The sequence below is a fragment of the Chlorocebus sabaeus genome, chromosome 22, assembly GCF_047675955.1.
Source record: "Chlorocebus sabaeus isolate Y175 chromosome 22, mChlSab1.0.hap1, whole genome shotgun sequence".
NCBI classification, from domain to species: Eukaryota; Metazoa; Chordata; class Mammalia; order Primates; family Cercopithecidae; genus Chlorocebus; species Chlorocebus sabaeus.
In genome coordinates, this window is record NC_132925.1 from 17530919 (window position 1) to 17550928 (window position 20010).

Sequence of the window (20010 nt, forward strand, 5' to 3'; positions counted from 1 at the left end):
TCCCCCAAAAAAGAAAAGATTTGAATAGCAGAGTATTATTATTATTATTATTACATATTAATAGCACTTGCACCTATTCCTATTATTTTCAAATGGGTATGACTTAAAGCCAGGAAGTTACCTTTATACATCAAAACTTCTAAAAGAATCTCCTGGACTTTATTAAATAAATTCTATTCCCAGGCTTGAACCATAATACTGTATATTCCATGCAAGATTGGCTGATTTATTTGCCTCCTATATTACTTAATATCTGCCTTTATGACATAAAATCAATAGAAAATAAAAATAAAGGCAGCATGCATGGATTTGTTAACCTTAATAGAAATAATTTTACCTTCGAAATGTGTATTTAAACGTTTGGTGTTGAGAATTTTTTTCCAATTGAGGAACTAGTTGTTCATATAAACATAGTCTAATGATTAGCCAACAAATCATTACTATGTGGTCCATAAGCTGTGTTAAAGGTACTTCTAGTGTATAGATGGTTGAGAACATAAAGTGTGGAATAAAATTACTTTGGCTCAGTCTAATCCATAGACATATATACTCTGGACATATTTGCTTAAATGGGATGTAGTGGAAAAAGCAAAACTTAGATGGAAGCCAAGTTGTGTGACTTGCTTTGCTAGTTTGCTTATTCTTTCTGGACTAATTTGATCATAGGTAAATGGAAATAAAAATATTACCAGTTCTTATTTCATAAGACTATTATGAGGATTCGATTTTAAATGTGTATGAAAACACCTTGTAAATTGTAAAGCTCTATGTAAATCATTGTTGTTATGATTGTTGTTATGTCTTTAGATATATATGTCTAGAGAATAACAAAATATAATTTTAATCATATATTTAATCCAATTAATTTAAAATTAAAAATAAAACAAAGAAGTGACACCTTTAAGAATTCCCAATAGGCCCAAAGACTTTAGGAGAAAACAAACCAGCTAAAAGATGACCACTGTGCTGGTCTATTGAATCTATTCCCATAAACGGAAATGGTAAACCCAAGAGAGGGAGATGAGGAGTGGTGACGATGATTCACAGCAGAAGGGAAAACACCTGCATTTCTGACATTAAAAAAATATCGAATTGAAATGCTAGGTAGAACTTTGGTGATTACGTAAGCTACACCTAACAAACTGCTCTAGAACCTTATACATATGAGATTCAATGAGTTCCTGTAGAATGAATGAGTCTTCTAGAGGAGTATGTCAAAATCTAAAAGGTAATTTGACAGGGTACGTAATAGAAGCAGAATCAAGATAACATCCAAGACAGGAGAACTCTAACCTAGAATTCTCTCCATGCGGTCTTCTATTGATACAAGTCCTGTTATCTCTGACTGTAGAAAGATATACCATAGGGTCTGAACACCTGAGCCTATTTCTTTTCACTAAGTTATAATTTTCACACTGAATGCTAGCAGGTTCCAGACTCTAGCAAGAGGATCCCTTTCAGTTACCATGAAAAGTTGACACCTCTAAAAGTTGACACCTATAGAGGTAAAACTAACTTCAGTATTTCTGGTAAATGAAAGGTTCAGTGTGACAATATGATTCCCAGAAAAGCCTTGATTCTCAGCATCTTGGAAGGATCCGTACCTAAATGTAAGTGCCAGGGTCTTCCCATGGGAAAAGAATCATAAGTAAAAGTCAGTATCTCTAGAGAACAGTCTATGCCTGCCCTGTTTGACAGTGCTCTATGTTCACACTATTTAGTTCTGAACTATTATTTTGTTTAATTTGGATACAGATATATCAAACAGGAATTGTATATATGTTTTATTTTAGAAAATGATGCAACTAAAAATGTGTTAAATGTTGTTGCTTCTCGATGATTTTTTTCCCACAATTGGTGCTATTTTCTGTGCTCATCCAAGAAGAGGTCGTGCCACAAGCTGTTTCACTTTCAGCCAGCAAGCATTAGTGCACAAGATGGCCAGTGCTCTCAGCCAATGAGCATCCACTGCACTCTTCACGGTTCAGTTGCTTTGCAACCCATGGGACTATGCCTTTGGAGGTTCATTTTATGCCACTTATTTACTCCCTGATACCATGTCTTAATCCACAAAAATGTGCGAGTAATAGTTCTGGATCTGCCACAAAAAATTTTTTAATCATATTTTTAGATATTAATAAGTACTTAGAACCAATTAATACATTTTATGAAAACTTATGAAGTATAACTATGGCAGTACTTAGCATGAAATTTGTAAGCTTAAATTATATATTTGAAAAAATGTGCTGATATTGAGTTAAGCATGAAACATACGAAGTTAGAAGACAACATAACTAACAAAAAAGAAAGTAGAAAGAAGAAAGAAAATTTATAGTAAGAACAGATATCAAATGTAATAGATTAAAAAAATAGGAAAAAGCCAAAAATGTCTTCGAACCTCTGGAAAGCTTGATCATGAAAAAAAGAAATTATAAAAATAAATAATATTAAGAATGAGAAGAGGAATTTTATTACAGATTCAGCAAAGATGAGAAATAGAACTTTATGAACAATGGGATGTGTTCCCTAGCTAAGCGGAAGATTTACGTGTCATACAGCTAGCAGTGCCATCATGGCACAAACTCCAGAAAAGCATGCCAACATACCCTATCTAAACTATTCAAAATTCAGCCTGCCAGGATGAAGAAAACATCTCAATGACTCTGTGGCAAAGTGTGGTCTCTACCTGGTGACAGCACGTTTGAATTGGAGTTGATGCATCAGCAGAAAGGCAACTGGCCAAAATTCTGGGACAATAGTGTCCTACCTATGCATAACATAGATGAAAGCTAACTTGGTTTCCCAAGAGCTTAAAAACACCAGGAGGAGAGAGGTCTGCTGTGTACTGTGAAGAATTCTTGTGACTGCTTCTTCCTGGACCCTCTTCCTCATCATGTCAGCAAGCTACAAGACATAAGACAAGGCAGCAGCACTCACCAGTGGTGAGTGATTCAGGCTGAAGAACCCTTTAAGTACACTTGCTATTGTTGGATTTTTATTCCAAGGATTTAGCTGCAGGTACACTTTTGTATGTAACAACAAAAATGCTAAAAGCTGCCTGCAAAGGGTATCCTTTATTCCCTGTAACTTTACTGAATAGGAAATTACTATTTAGCTAGCTTTTGGGGAAGCAACAAGGATAAGATGTGTAATTATCCTGGGGCCATTCTAAGAGTAAACTTTTGAAGCATATCTTCTCTCTTTTGGGATGAGACTAAATGCTTTTTTTCATTGCTTTAAAGTTCTTATCTCAGTCATCATTTCACATTGTGAAACAGCACTCAAAATGCACCATAACTTTTATATTGTAGAAATTCTGTGAAAAGTAGCATATTCTCCTCTTGTATACAAGATTGAAAAATCCAAATGTTCTAGAAATTCCTGCCAGAAACAATATCTTTTTTTCTAATAGTTCACAAGTATTTTTTCTCCACAACATATGTTTTAAGCCACCTGATTATAAATGCCTTGATATGAGCAAGCTCCTACATTTAACCCCTAGCAGCTCATTGTCACCACCGATGATTTATAGACTTTATTTCCTTGTATTTTATGCTAGGTTGATAAATATTTATTTACTTTCTAATCTTAAAATCACCTAGAGATAAATATAAGTTGCAGTTTTTTGGTATTGTCTTTTTTTACTTAAAATGTTGCTGTTCTTAACTCATTTTTTTCTTTGTACTTTAATACGCAGTTTTATTATTTGGGGTATAAATGGCAAATTCAGTTCTTTAGCTAGACACAGAATAACCATATAGCATATAAAGTTCTGACAAGGAAGGTCATAAAGTTTAAAAATGATCCTTAAGATAAGACCTTTTTCTGAAAAGTAGCTTAAGAGACATGATTTTCATAGTTCCAAATCTTAAAGCGTCACCAGCAAATACATGAAGTTTGACACATTCTCCATATGTGTACATTTTCATACCTTGTCTTGTTAGTTGGGAAGTTCTCCTAAATAACAATGGTTTTCAGGCAAACACTAGATGAAATTTTGATGGGAATATTATAGACAGAATTTAAACATCAAATGAATGATTCAACTAGTGACCTTGAAAGTCATTTTTCATCTCTGAAAATCTCTAGGTTTCTTATGAGAATGGTGGAAATGAACTTGAGGGCCTGTTGACCTAGCTTGACCTATGGCTTTTGTTTACACAAATGCATTTTTTTCCAGATACCCTATTAAAATATCATTGTCAAGTTATTGAAAAGTAACACCATACAAAAACAGTGTAGGTTTAATTTGTCCCCACTACCAGCATATCGTGGACAATCTCTTACACAGACAGATAAAATGAACTGTCCTGTTCTGAGGTAGTGGGCAACAGAGATCATGTAACAAACCCTGACTGCCTAGATCATCCAGAAAGCCCTGGCAAGTTCACTTCCATTTAGTGAAGTGACATAATTTGGCAATTCATGCAAGAGACTGAGAACCAAGCCTCCAGCCCTGCCCCTGATTCTGCAGGTGTGGTAAGTCTTTCCTGCCTTTCTGTGTCTCCAGTGCTTTTTCATGGGCAGATTATTTGTAAATCTACTTCACAATCACTATGTAACTAGTATATGTTTAAAAATAAACTCTAATACTTAGGGGAGGAGTCAATTCTCCTTTACAGGAAAAAATTCATCTTTTTATTTCCTAAATTTGACTCAATTTCCGGTTTTACTACTGGGGAAACACTGAAGTACAGCACAAAGTAATTGACTTCAGGATGAAAGATTTCAAACTTTAAAAAGCAATTAATTTATTTCTCCTTTCACCCACAGGTCTACCCACGGATAGCGCCGGCATTTTGGCACTACCTGCGGGTAGAAGTGAGTAGCTGGTACTTGAATTCTCCCACCTTTGCTCCTTGCACTCTGCTGGTGTGGTCTGATCTGATGTGCCCGTTTTGCTCAAGATGCAGCTGCCATTCTATGTAAACATATTCTCACACCACCACCATTTCTTAGAGTTGGGTCAGGAATCTAAATCACCAAAAATACAAGTTCAGTGTATATAAGACTAATCATGTTTCTTAATAAATTTCCAAATAGGACCATATCATATGCATCGTTGTGATAAACAACTAAATGCCAAATTATGGAAAACCATGCTGACACTACTTTGTAATCAATACTTTGAGTATTCAGAGCATAATTCCTCAATTAAACTTTGGAATGTTTCTAGGAAAAGGTAGAATAACTCTGTTTCATTTCCTTTCTCCTTTTTTTCTGTCCCCCAGGAACATGAGCAGCTGACCTACTCTTCCACAAGGTCCAAGGCCCCCAGTGTCATCATCACAGGTCTGAAGCCAGCCACCAAGTATGTATTTCACATCCGAGTGAGAACTGCAACAGGATACAGTGGCTACAGTCAGAAATTTGAATTTGAAACCGGAGATGAAAGTAAGTTTCACGCAAGGATATACAGTAAGATATGAATTTAGTATCATTCCAATTTGAGCTGATATTTAAAAATCAGGTGTCCCATGTTTTTGATAGTTCATTTAAATGAGAGTTTGTTCATGTAAATACTTACACAGTCATTTCAGTTAATACTTTGTGTTATCATTAAATGCTTTCGTGAAATGCCTTTCTCTACCACCATAGTAATATGGCCAAAATGTGGCCGTTTATGCTATTACACAGAGTCTCTATGGATGCCTAATAGTTCACCAGTCCTGGCATCATGATATGATCCTAATGAAAACTTGGAAGAGAATAAAGCCATGAACAAATGATTTTAGCAATTCAGAATTGTGCAGCTTTGGCCTTTTATCTCAGGTCAATAAAAACAGTGGTCAGGAGATAAACACCACTGACGTGTACATTATAAGTTTAAGTATGGATATATGGGCTTCATCAGAAACCCACATTAATTCTGGAGCCTCAACATGCTGAAAACCAAAATGGGAGGTGAAGGGAGTGAGATGTTCCAATGTCATGTAACACCAGCTTTGAGGTCTTTTATTCATTCTAAACCCAGCTTTACCAATGAACTCTTTTTAGCCTTCAGAAATCCATCTTACTGCTCTTTTTGTGAGAATAGTAGGAATTGCTTTTGCCAGACATCTTTATGAAAAAGTGTCCAAATATATAAGAAAAATCTGTTTCCATCATTGTTAAAATACTGTATTAATACAATAATTCCATAAAAGTAAATTTATTATAGTAATTCCTTATAGATAACAATAATAATAGCTAGCATTTATTGAGCCCCTAGAAATGCCTAAAATGACATGAAATATTTTACATGGAGTTGTTCATTCAAACCTTTCAACATCCAGTGAGACAAGTATTATTTTTGTAATTTTACCTATAAAGGAGTTGAACAATTTGCCCAAATTGAAGCAACTGGTACGAAGCTAAGCTAAAATTGGAAGTGGAAGCGTGTTTTATTCAAAGGCCTATGCTGTTAGCTACTCCACCATCCTACTACATCTTATCATTTGTATTTTTATGAAGTGTCTTTTGTAAGACCATGAAATAGGCCATAGTTTCTCAGTTTATTACTCCCTCAAAAAGAAGCTACTTGGGTTTCAGATCTGTGACAGAAGGAATATTTTTGCTGTTTGATGTTGATGAATAGTATTCACACATAAGAACTTCTTCATTACAATTATATCTAACTACAAAGGGAAAAAGTGCTGATATATTTAAGTAAGAAGGACCCCAGCTTAGGGAGAATGAGTAACCTAATTAATAAAAAGAATACTTGTGACCTGAGTGTTTGTATCAGTATTAGTCATTTAAATTTCTGCTGGAGACTATTGACTTTTTAAACTAGAGAGAAAATTATTGGGAGTAGAGTGTGATGATCACAAAACATAGATCCACAATGAAATCTGTATAAAAATATCAAAAGATTTGTCCCTGTTATGTCTTTTTCACTGTGTGTTTTTTTTTTTTTTTTCCCCCTGCCCACTTGTCAAACCTTAGCCTAGGTATAAAGCTAAGGATATAGTCCAAGGAAAGTTTGGTCCAAGATAGTCGAATCATTGTCTTTTCTAGGTTGTGTTTCTTTTCACAGCCTGGAAAAGTTGATAGCCTTTGCACTTCTCTTGTTGTATTTCACAGATTAAAAAACCTCACCTGACTTTTAAAGTGTGACATTGTTGAGTGTTGCATTTTTAAGTTAGAAATGCACTCTCAGATAAACTCATAGAGCTAAATCTAAATAAGTCATTTGTGTTCTTTTGGGACTTTTAGAGAAGGTCATCTAGTGTAATACTAACAAAAATTCTGATTTAAATATTAACAGTTTGATTTGGTTTTAACTTTAGATTTCAACTCACTGTACTTTTAGGAAAATTTCTTCAGACGTTCTGTGATAAAAAGAAAGGTCTCATACTCACAAGTGACTCAGTACAATTCTCTTATTCAACCAACATGTATAGAATATTTAATATGTGTCATACTCGTATGAGGCTCTGGGGATAAAAAAATAATAATAAGAGCTAATAGCGTTTCAGTCTATATTTCTGGGAGGAAAATAAAAAATTTAAATAAAAAATACAAGATTAGTGACAAGTACTATCATAAAAATATACAAAGGGTATGGTGACAGCATAATGAAGATGACTAGTTCAGCACACGTGAGTGGTGAAAGGCTTCTGGAGGGTGAGAGGCTGGGACTCTTTCTTGAAAGAATAGTCATGGAACAGAAAAAACCTAAAGGCCTCTAACAACATAAAATATTGAAAGAGTAAATAATTTGGTGTGGCTGTGGTGAGGAGATACGAATGGCAAAATGGTGATAGATGAAGGTGGAGAGTTACACAGGTCAAACCAAGAGCACTTTTTAGCCATATTAAGGGCATTTGCATGTATCCAGAAAATATGCTGGATCCATTGGTGGATTTGAATCCTGGATTAATATGACTAATAATACATGCAAGACTCTATGCTGAGCAATTTACACATATTACCTCATTTAATTCTGACAAGATTATGCCTCATTTTAAAAACTTATGTAGCTTTACCAGAATCTGATACCTAGTGAGTGGAGTTACAAGATTAGAACCCTAGAACTATCTGACAATGGCAGCAGAAGATGGTGAAAACTGTGTTCTGAATTACTGATTCATGAATGCCATGAAAATGACTTTGGTTAAAATCTTGAAAAGATAAAATGTCTGAGAAGAACCTGAAAATAATAGATTTGTCTAAACCTGATGTTTGAGAACATAGAATGGCTCCTAAGTCAATTTACAGTCTAAGGGAAAATAATTTAAAGGATCATTTAAAAAAAAAAAAAAAAAAACCTGGTTAGCTTTAAATAGCATTTTCAAAGCCTGCTGTTTATACCCAGGAGAGAATTTCAGTGAATAATGCTATAGTAGCATATGGATAGGTTTCCCATAAATTCAAGGATATGATGATGTGAATCCCAACTGTTGGCATCCATCTTTTTCTCTCCATACCCTCCTGGCTCTTCTTTAAATTTTTATAGCCTTTGTTTCTCAAGTAGTGCCTGAATTATTGTAATGTCAGCTTTATTATTAAGTTCTCTCTTGTGTATTTCACTTAATTAAGTTTATAATACATTCATAGAGATGAGGTATGGGTTGGAAAGGAGTGATCTCATTTGGTGATCTGGTTCAAATTTTTGAAATTAAACAAAATTAAGTAGTTTATAATTCAGTTCTTTTTAGTCATATTATTTTATTTTGTCCAACCATGACTTTGCTAATGACCAAGGCAATAATATAATTATGAAATAATTCCTTTTGAAAATCATAATGTTCTTAACAGGCTACTTGTGCTACAAACATAGCAGCATCTGAAGAAAAATTATGGCGACCCTCTTGCACTTAGAGACTACTGCTTGGTTCTTTTTCAGTCTCAAAATATGCTAGTGGAGATTCTCTAACTGGCTGACAAATGCTAAGATTACCAATTATCACTGTTAGCATCATAAAATGAGTCTACTTGAACTAGAGCTATTGGTTTCCCATCTACCTAAATCTATAAAACATTCCTTATTGCATATATGTATACGGAGGTAGAAATATAGACTGATTGATTGATAGATCAAATTGACTGATATATAGTCAGAAAATTATTTCCTGGTATTTCAATGCTTGCATTTTATGGATCCACTGATTTCTTGCTGGGCTAAGTGTACAGTTAATATTATGTCCACTAACAGCATTTATTGAGTGCCTACTGTGTACTGGCCTTATTATTAGGTACTGTACTTGATTGCCCCTACTTTTTTAGAATAGATTTATCAAAACCACAATAAAATTACAGAATCAGTAGTAAGAAAGTAAGAATATAAAAATACTTCATGTGGATTTTCTTGGAAGATAAATGGAAATTAGGTGTTAGAAGCTAGTAAGAATTTTCTCAATATTAAAATAAAATCTATATTATACCCCAAAGCATTAACCGTAACACATATCCACACACACACACTGGTCAAGTACAGTCTTATTTGGCTTATACAGCTGTAATAGCAAATTTTAACTACCTCAAATTTCTTATTATTTCTGAGCTTATTTTCTGGACCTTTCACTGCTGAAAAAAATGAGAATCAAAATAAAAAATTGTTGACATCACCAGTAATATTAGTCATAACTTATAAATTGCTTGAAAAAAAAACATGTTTGATACATTTTAACAATAATCCTGTTAAATTATACATTTTAAAAAGTAATAAAGATAAGGAAATCAAACTTTTATTTTTATTTAAAACACTAGCAAGATTTGTATAACATTAAATTCCATTTTATAGTAGCAGTAAGTAATTTTGCATGTGCAGTTTTAAAACCAAAATAAAATGTATTCTGCTAGATTGTAGCCAGCTTGAACCTTCTGCTTAAATACTAAAAAAATAACTTATGAGCTATCAAAAGGGAACAGAATCCATAGCTTAAAGCCAGTGTTTGAAAGAAAATTGGAATTTTATATGTAGTAATTGGTAATTTACCTCTTCCATTGCCTTAATAATTATCTAAATGACCCACAAGAATTGATACATTGCCAACATATAAGCAATGCATTCCTTTTTCCTGAAAAGATTAATTATAGCTTACATTTTAACAACATGTAAATTTAAGTTTTCACCTGTAGGCTGCGTAAATGAGTTTTGTAGCAGAAAAGGCATATCTGTCAACATTTTAAAATGTATTATTTACCAAAAGTAATAATGATGGACTAAATTTATAGCACATAATCATATAAAAATCATTATAATCAACATGAACAAACCAAACTATAAAATAATTACATTATAGTGGGTATTTCAAAATAAAATCTTATGTCATGCCTTATATATTTTTCAACAAGTGGTATGTATGTAGATACAAATGAATAAATGTAACCACTTAATTATTTTGAAAATATACGTAAGATTTAGCTGTTTTAGTATGATTGAGATATAAGAAATTTGACTTGTTTTAGCAATTCGTAGGTAGGAAATGATCCTAAAAAATAAGATGCAACATTACGTTTCAGTTTCTTCCTCCCTAATCCGTTTTTATGTCCCTATTTGATTAATTTTTCTAAATTCCATTTGCACACTTCAAAATTCTAAATCGTTGCATATGTTGTATTGAATAGAATGTTAATTTCTCAGCAAGATATCAGGTCCCCCTCCAAATGTAATCCAAATTGACATCATTTCTATCGATTTTCCCAAGTTAACATATTCTCTGGAAAAATTAGATTATTTGGATGCTTCATGAACAAAATAATCTGTATCTTCATCACATCTAAGATTCTTCTATGACTTCCAACTGGAGTATTCAGAAAATGATCACATTACAAATAGTCACTGTAGCTTACATGCTACCTTCCTAAAGTGTTCTTGCCAGCAAGAAATCATCACTCCTTCCTTGGAATTTCTAAATATTTTGTTGTTCAAAGGCGTAATTCTTTCCTAAATTGTAAACTCATTGAGATAAAGAACTATAGTGTGTATATCTGTGTGTCTCAAAATGTCTTATACACAGGTTCCAATACACATGTAATCAAATAAATAAATAAAATATGATTTACAAAAATACTAAAGAATAGTATGTTGCCTGCCAGGTCAAAAAGAAAAATACTAAAATATTAAATATTAGTATTAAAATACTAAAGAACAGTATGTTGCCTACCAGTTCAAAAAGAAAGAATTGGATAATTTTATTTCCCATAGATAAGCAATATTGCTTGCTTTATTTTGAGTAACAAGCTATAACTGGCTTGAGTCATGAAAAAATATATGCAAGTCTAAGTACAAATTAATTGTTAATTCTAAATTTGGGGGGCATTTTAGGTAGGGTAAAATGACGATTTTGTTGTTAACACGTTTTCTTCCTTAAACTCTTTTTGAAAAACCTCCATTATGTTTGATCTGGTCTGTTGAAGCACAGTCTGTACTGTTTCAATTACTTAGGATGAAATTAGCTACATCATTATTAACACCAGCCAGAAATTTTGGAATGATTATTAATGGTAGCGCATGAAGCAGAAAGAGGACCAGCTGACCCTGGTGGAGTAATAAAAAAGTTAATTAATCAAGCAGGAGGCAGATTTCATATTTATGAGTCTACCCAGAGGAGGACAAATTCCAGTATATAAGACTTTAAAGTAATCTCCAATCAATAGCACACTTTCAACATTGGCAGCCATAGCCATCTAAATGCAAACATCAGTGGAAAAGAGGAATTTTCTAGCAGTTAGGGTGTCTGAATATAAAGTGGCCTGTCCTATAAGGAAACGAAGGCCCCTCATAATAAGAATTTGTGCTGAAGCTAATTGGGAACCTGTTTAGCATGTGATAAAAGAAATCCCTGCTTTGTTTAGAAGGTTGTGATACAAGTTTAATGTAAGTTCAAACATTGAGATTTCATAACAACATATTTGTGACTTCTAATTATGTTCCAAGCACTTTTAAAAAATCTTTTCTGGTTACCAAAACACTATAGCCTTTGCAGAAGATACTACTATGCCAATTTTACAGATAAGAAAGTAAAGCATAATGAAGTACAGTAACTTAACAGTACCCACAGGTAGTAAGCATTGGAATGGGGTTATTATGGCATTAGGCCCTTTTCATACTAATGCTTAGAACCAAAATTGAGTTCTCTTTCTGCCCATTCAGTACTTTCACTTTTCTTATTCACCTAGTCATTACTTACAATTTTCTACATTATTATTTATTATTATTACCTCCAATTCATCGCCCTCTCTTAATTACTTATATTTTGCCTTAGCATAATGTGTCTTTGAATATAAGCAGATTTTCAGAAGACTATTTATAAATCTCAATGCATCAAGTTCACAGTGCTGTGCAGTGTTTTAATGCGTATTTCTGGATTAATGTACACATGGTAGACCAAGTATAACACTCCAAAGAGGCAAAATAAAGCAGCTAGTATGATTTACTTAAATATGCAGGGTCTTGATGAAGAGTAACTGTTTGCACAGAAAGTGGAAGTCTCCCTTTAAGAGAGACTGAATTGACAAAAATTAAAAAAAAGATATTTTATTTCAATTATGCCTAGATCAAATAAGGATTTTAAATTATAGGAACCAGGCTTATGTACCATAAGACAGATTGAAGGCCTTAATATGAAAAATATTAAAGATCATAACTTTGCTAAATGAGCTGGAAAGAAAATCATTAACCATTAACAGGTACTTAGATGTTGTAAAATGTGCATATCAAAGGGCAGTGTTACAGTGTGGCTCATATTTAAAACAAAAGTAACAAATAACAGTAGATGTATTTCTTAATACAGAAAGTAGCTTATTTTTAAGGCAGTAACACATAGCAATGTATGTAAAATATTATTTCTTTGGTATATAAACCATCAACCCTTGACTGGAAGTTTTTACAAGATCAGGGAACATTTCTTTAGTTTTCTTTTTAAAAAGATTCTCCTTTGTGTATGCTGTGTGAATTTGTTCTCTTAGCACATTTCAGGTAGTCAATACAGTATTATTAACTATAGTCACCATGGTGTACCTTAGATTCTTAGAACTTACTCATAACTGAAGACTTGTACTCTTTGACTAATATTTCCCCATTTCTTTCTTATTTTTATACCTCTTATATTGCTTTGCATGCACCTGGCAAATAGAAGGCATTCAATTAATTGTATATGAATTAATATTATCCAATAAATACACAATACTCAGTATTTATAAATACTCAATGTTGCTTCAAACACATTACATGTATTTTATTATTCTACCTATATATTTTTCATATTTTATTTTTGTTTATTTTGTACATATATTAATAACAAGCAGTCTGCTGAATGCTAAGGAAACGAAGGAGATAATATATGGTCTCTGACTTCAGGAAGCTTATCACTAAACCACACTAGAGATAAGAGAGTTCCTGATTTATGTCATTCCCAAAGTCTGATTTTAATTTGACTTGATATGAGATGGATTTTTTTTTTCTATCAGCCATCATATAAATTGCTTGAATTTTTCTTTCAAGCTATTTGACTTTACAACCTTGAATTCTTAAAGAGAGCAAAAATGGTCCTTAGGTATTTCAAATTGCCCAAATTTAGTGAAAAATATATTCTCTATGTAACACTTAAAGAGTTAGAGCCATTCTTCAGACTACACAAATCAGCTTTATTGACTTATATTTTGATGTGGCTTTTCAAAAGTCGTATTTTAGTTGTCAGAAAAACATCAAGGGCAAAGTAAAGAAAACCTAATTTCTCATTATATTAACAGCAATATGGAGGTCTATCCAGAACTGCTGGTATGATTCTTCATTGTGGTTGACCACTCACCCTCATCTGTTGCATGGTCATACACTAAGCTCAAGTAGGGAATAGGAATATTGTGTTGTTCAGTAAGTATTGATAGAATGGTGTTTGAAAGCATTAGGGGAGCTCTAGCTGGTTGTAGAGTGTCATAGTGATGATATATAAAATATGGTTCTTACAGGGAAAGGGTAGAAACACATGATGCTGAGACGAAGCTGTCCTTTGGGAAGTTACAGGCTGGAAGGATGACATAGCACAGGGTTTTGGTTCCTGTTGTAATTGTATGTCCTGGTCAAATTCTATCCACATGATAATCCATTATTTTTCAGAGCTGAAAAAAAATCTGAGAATTGAAAGAGTTGTAAAAATGTCCAAGTCAGGTTAAAAGTAATTCAAATAAAATATATGAATATTAAATATTATATGTTTATGTCAAAACATAAAAGCATAGTTGGAAAAAATATAATTTGCCTGGTGCCACTCTTCAATAAAAAACATTTTAAATTATCTAATGTAATGTCTTCTAAATTTGTATTAGCCCAATGCAAAACAGCTGTTTGTGCTTTATTTCACCATCAAGTCACAATACTGAATGGACAAATGTTTATAAAATAAACCCAGCCAGTTCTACAAAGGCCTGTATGAAGAATTAAGAAGCAGCATAAGTATTCATATTACACTTTACTTTTTCAAGGGAAACAGTAGTTCTCTTGAAATTTAAATTGAGTAACAAGAATTCTTGGCAAAATTGCAGGAGTACTTTAAAAGATTTAGCTGTGTATGCACAAACCCAAGCATGACATGTGTGAGCACATTACTATACTATAAAGATAGGCAAAGGAGCAGAATATGGCAATCTTACTGCTAGATATAAAATAGCTGATTCACATCTAACTGATTTTCATGTTCTCTTATGCTTCTGGAAAACAGCATTCATTTAAAAATTCTCTTGCACTACAGTTTTTTTAAATTAGTTATCTTATATTGGCTGGATGCATAATCAGTGAGCAGACTAAATAATTTTGTCAACAAATAATTTTGGCAATTCCATCAACAATAAACATGGCAATATTACTGAATTTAGCACACGTGTGTGTATATATATGTACATACATACATTCATATACATAATACATATATTCTGCATTCGTATACACTTCCTATTCCCATTTTGAGATAAAGGAATGAAATTATCATTATTTTAAATATTGTTACATAAGTTGTTACCCTTGGAAGTAAAAAGAATTTGTTTTAAAATTTGATATAGTTTGCGTTAAATTTAATATGAGGGAGGAGAGAAGGGCACTTGAGTGGAAGCAGTAAAAGCTAAAGTAAGCAGAAGAATGTTTAATTGTTCAACTTGTTCATTCACCCATTTACTCAATCAAAACATATTAATAAATGGGCCAGATATAGATATAGGCACTGGGGATTCAGAAACAAAAAGAATAAACCAATTCCCTGCTTTCACAACAGCTAGTGAGAAGCCCAGAATATTAAACAGCATTCCAGTAGAGAGTAATATGTGTTGTATAAGGGAGCACAAGGAGAACAATGCAAACAAATGTGTCAAGGAAAGCTGCCACAAGGTAATGTCTTAAAGGAAACTTGAAGATTAAGTCAAACTTGGCCATGAAAGTAGGGGTGCAGTGAGGGTGGAGGGACCAGATGAGAGAACGGGGGAGCTTTTGTTCTCTTTAGACAGACCAGTATGTGTGCAGGTGTAGAGATCAAAGAGAGCATGGAGCTTTCTAGTAATTGGAAGAATGTCAGTATAGCTCGAACTGTGCTTTTCAAAATGTGAGCCCTGCGCCAAAGGCATCAGCAACACCTGGGAACACACCAGAAATGCACATTTTTCAGACCTCCAACTAGACCCATTAAGTCAGAAACTCTGGGGGTGGGGCCCAGCATTCTGTGCTGATAAGCCTTCCGGGTTATTTGGCTGCAAGCTCTGATTGGAGAACCAGTGTCATCCTCAAATAGCACAAGATCACCAGCAAGGAATGGTGGGGATGATGATCTCAGTACAAGAAACACAAGACGTGTGGCTAGTGAGGACCGTGCAATGCCATCCTTACCTTGCTTCTGAGGCTCAAATTTCCTAGGTTTTTATTTTTCTTCCAGCTGTATGTAGTTTTGGAGACAGGCAAGCCAGTCACAGTAAGCTTCCCATAACTGACGTCCCTGAAACCATTGAGAACACATCTAATTATTTCCTCACCTTCATTTTACCACACTAAAAATAAAACCTTCCAAATATCTTTTTTCATTGACACTCCTATAGCTCTCATAACTTCCAAATTCCCTAGATTATTTTAGCCTTGAAAAATTCACCTACTGAAGGTGCTAGAACCTTGGGAATCATCAATTTAAATTCTAATACGTGCTCGCTCTCTGCCAGCAGGTAAGCCTGCGTATGTCTCCCTGACAGTTCAGATTTGGTCTGTGGACTTTCTGAAAGCACAGTAAATTATGACCTGCTCACCAGAACCTTTTGAGAAAACTGGAGCTAAGCCATCCCAAGTCAACCCTTCCAAGAAAATCTAGACATTAAGTTATCTGGGAAACTTAGTGAATCTAGATAGCCTAGGGATAATGGTGATATATTAGCAGAGGGAAGTTAGGCACCAAAACTAACATGCCATGCAAAAGCACTTGTCTCAGGCTCAGTTGCATAGTTGTACATTCTAATTGGTGAAAGAAAAAATGATACATCCAATTAGGCATCATAGGACTTGGTTTCTTGGCTCATGAGGATTCTCCTCCTTAGACCCGTAAATGAAGTAAAGCAAACATGCTATACTATCTTCCTTTGCTCTTAAAATGCAAAACTCTCCAGGTATTGGGACCTAAGGAAGGCAATGTAGTTGTTGATGTTTTGGTTTTCTTGTGGGAAAACTAGAAATTTATTCATTTGTATGTAGAGTCATTCATTCAAAACTATTCTTGAGAACCCATTCTGTACATACTCAGCCTATAGCAGAAATAGACAAAAATCCCTGCTGTCCTGGAGCTTATATTCTAGAGAGATGAGAAAGACAATAAACAAACAATAAGCAAAACATTTTATATTTAGAGGTGTGGTGTGTGGCCTAGATTTCCCCTTCAGGACCCAACTAGTGGTAGTTCTGCCTGCTGAAAGCTCATAGTTGAAGGCTCATAGCTGCAGAGATTGCCCCTGGCCAAAAGAAGCTGGATGCCCGAGGGTCATGCCCTCTTCCTGGGGACAGTCAGAATCCAAGACTCCTCAATGTGATGTACAAAGACCCATGCCCATTGTGTCAGTTCAAGACAACCCAGAAAACCATCCCAGCTCCAGCACTCCTTGGGGTCCGCTGAGGTCTTTGCAGCTACCATGTGTCAAGTCAACAGCTGCATCTTTCCATGGGCTTCCTGCACTCCCACATGTCCATGCTGAGGTCACTCCCCAGAAAACATGCTGCAAGCCAAGCTCCATTGAAGAATCTGTGTCCCAGTAAACCCCATCTAAGACGGAGAGTAAGAGATATTCTGGTGAAGAGTAAAGCTGAGAAGGAGGATAGGGAGTATCTGCCTCCTAATGTGAGAAAAGTACTCACTGCAGTATCTGACACAAGTAACACATGATCATTCAAAGTTAACTATCACCATAATCCTAACTGTTACTCCAAACTAGACAACTGGCAAAAACTTCAGGGAGGATGGCCTTACTTTGGCCTTGAAGAAAAGGAAGAACTTATACAAGCAGAAATAAGAAAGAAAATTTTTATGTTAGCAACTGATTCATGCAATTCAATTTGACAGGTATTTCGCAGGTAAATAGACAGCAAGAGAGAATTAGCAAAGAGGAATTTTGTGTAAAAGTTCAAGCTTTGTACTTACCTAAACTTGGATTTAAATTTTGACTTGATCACATCCCAAATATGGGACTTTGAATAAGTCAGTTAACCACTCTGTGCCTCAGTTTCCACATCTGGAAAATGGATATAAGGATACCACCTACTTTCTGAGGTTCCTGTGAGTATACAGTGATTCGGTGCTTGTAAAGTACTTAACAACAGAAGAGTATCCAGCTATCATGTGGTTAGAGATCAATACAGATTATTAATACTGATATTATTGTCACTAGTTTTCAATCTTAAATTCCATTCTAACAGTTTCAAAATAGTATTGAAAATGTTCTTTACCTTCTTGCATATAGATACTCTATAAAAGCAATCAAATCATTTTCTTATTCCCCTGATATTTTATTTTTTATACCCATGAATTTACTATTAAGATAATTGGCTAGTTTTGGTGTTAGTTTTTGTTTAATTTACGTAGGTGACATAAAGGGAGGAGCGGAATTCCCCAAGGTATGTTGACCTCCCAGGGCTTAAGCACCGGACAATTTGACTCAGCCAAAGAAACTCTACGTTTTGACTTCTGAGATACCAAATCTCAGTGAGCACAGTAGGCAAGTCAGGGGGCCTCCATCAGGCCCGTTCCAGCAATATCACCTTGTAGATCCAGAACCATTGTCTCTACTGTTTCTATGGTAATCAAATTGCTTAGAAGTTGGCCTGCTTTTCTTTTCAATACTTAACACATCAAATGTCTCAGTGCAAACAGACAAAGGACAGTGGTTAGAAGCTCGAACTCAGGATTTGAACTATCTGTGAGTAAATTCTGGTTCTGTCCTTTCTAACTATGTGACCATGTGCAAGTTAATTAGCCTTTTTGTGCCTCAGTTTCTCCATCTATTAAATGGAGGTAATAATACTACCATTTCACATGATTATTTTGAAGACTAAATAAGTTAACATACATGTTTAGAACTATGGAGAACACATAAAAGCTCTCAAAGGTGTTTTTTAATATGATCATTACTACCCTTCTTCTGAGGGAAACTCCACTGAGTTCAGTATGATTTTTTGCACCATCCTGTGCTGTGAATCAGCTGCTACTCACCTATATAAAGAAAAAAGGAAATAATAAAAAAGAAGAAGAATGTAATTCTGGCAAAAGACCTTTTGTAGGGCAGCCTGTGTGGAATCCTCCTCTGTTTTCAAGTGGAAATGAGAAGACTTATGTACCATAGCCACATACTCCACTATAAGTTTTTACAATTAAAATAGTAGCCACCTCATGAATTTCCTTGCACAGAAATAAGCAGCTTACCCAAAATCAAGCTTAGCTATATATTGAAAATGATATTTTTGGCTCAGAATAGGTATTGTATGTTATCACTTCTTGAATATAAACACAAAATATCTTGCTTGAGGAAGGATTTTACTTTACAAATTATTGAATAGACACAGTTTTGAGAATATTTGAACTTGAATAAAATCACTTTTTTTTTTTACTGAGCATAATAACTGAAAAAAGGCTACTCCATTATTTTCTAAGTTATCCCAAGTTATCTGACAGACAAACAGAGCACCAAGTAAGAACACACCAAAAAGACTTGGGGCTTTCTAATTACCTTTGGCATGTGCCTCCTTTTTTGTCACATTCTGTGCTGCAGCTCAGAATGCCTTTGAATCCTTGGGAATCTTTGACAACTACTTATTGTTTAACAGAATAGTCTCATATATATATACACACACACACACACATACACACACACACATATATGTACACATATACATATATATATGTCTCAAATATATATAAAATTTGTTATTAATGTCACTCAATAGAGATAAGAGAAATATAAGAATAGTTCAAATTTCATGTTTTAAACAGAAAAAAATAAACGTTTTGAGCAGTAAGTAGTATGACTTTCCCCATATATAAAATAACATATCTAAAGTGGTCTTAATTTTTATAAGGATGCTTTCTCAGAGGACTAAACAGAGAAATAGTGATTTTTTAAATCTGCATTTCTCTTCTTCCTAAGAGCATTTGGGGCAGTTTAAATGCTTAATAAATTAGAACTAAATGTTTAATAAATTAGAACTAAAATAGAAAATTAGGTCCATATACACAAGAGGGAACAAAGTGTCACTCTGATAATTACTAGAGATGCACATGTATGTGCATAGAGAATAGAAAAGTTACACACTCATGAAGCACAAACGATCTGAGAAAGATTTATAGAGGCTGTTGAGGAAAATGGCCTCAAGCAGCTTTTTCAACAAATGCAAAAGTTTTTTGTTCGTTTTTACATGACATTTTCTGACTACAACCTTTGATAGAGCCACGGTAAAGTTTCACTGACTGAACATGATTTTTCCATGATGGGAGAAAGGAAGGTTACTTAATTCATTCCATGTACACAGACTTTAAAAGATAAACTCTACCTAGGAAGTAAATGAAAGGAGTTACCTTT

The 20010-nt window shown here is 34.2% G+C and overlaps 1 protein-coding gene across 3 annotated transcripts in view; it reads left to right on the plus strand.

Moving 5' to 3' along the window:
• Positions 1 to 20010, plus strand: part of EPHA6 (EPH receptor A6) — a 954858-nt gene that overhangs the window by 646594 nt on the left and 288254 nt on the right. For all 3 annotated transcript variants that reach the window (XM_007986130.3, XM_073009668.1, XM_073009669.1), the window contains one exon: positions 5232 to 5394. In XM_007986130.3, coding sequence (XP_007984321.1) covers positions 5232 to 5394 — 163 coding nt within the window. The remainder of the gene's footprint in view (positions 1 to 5231; positions 5395 to 20010) is intronic.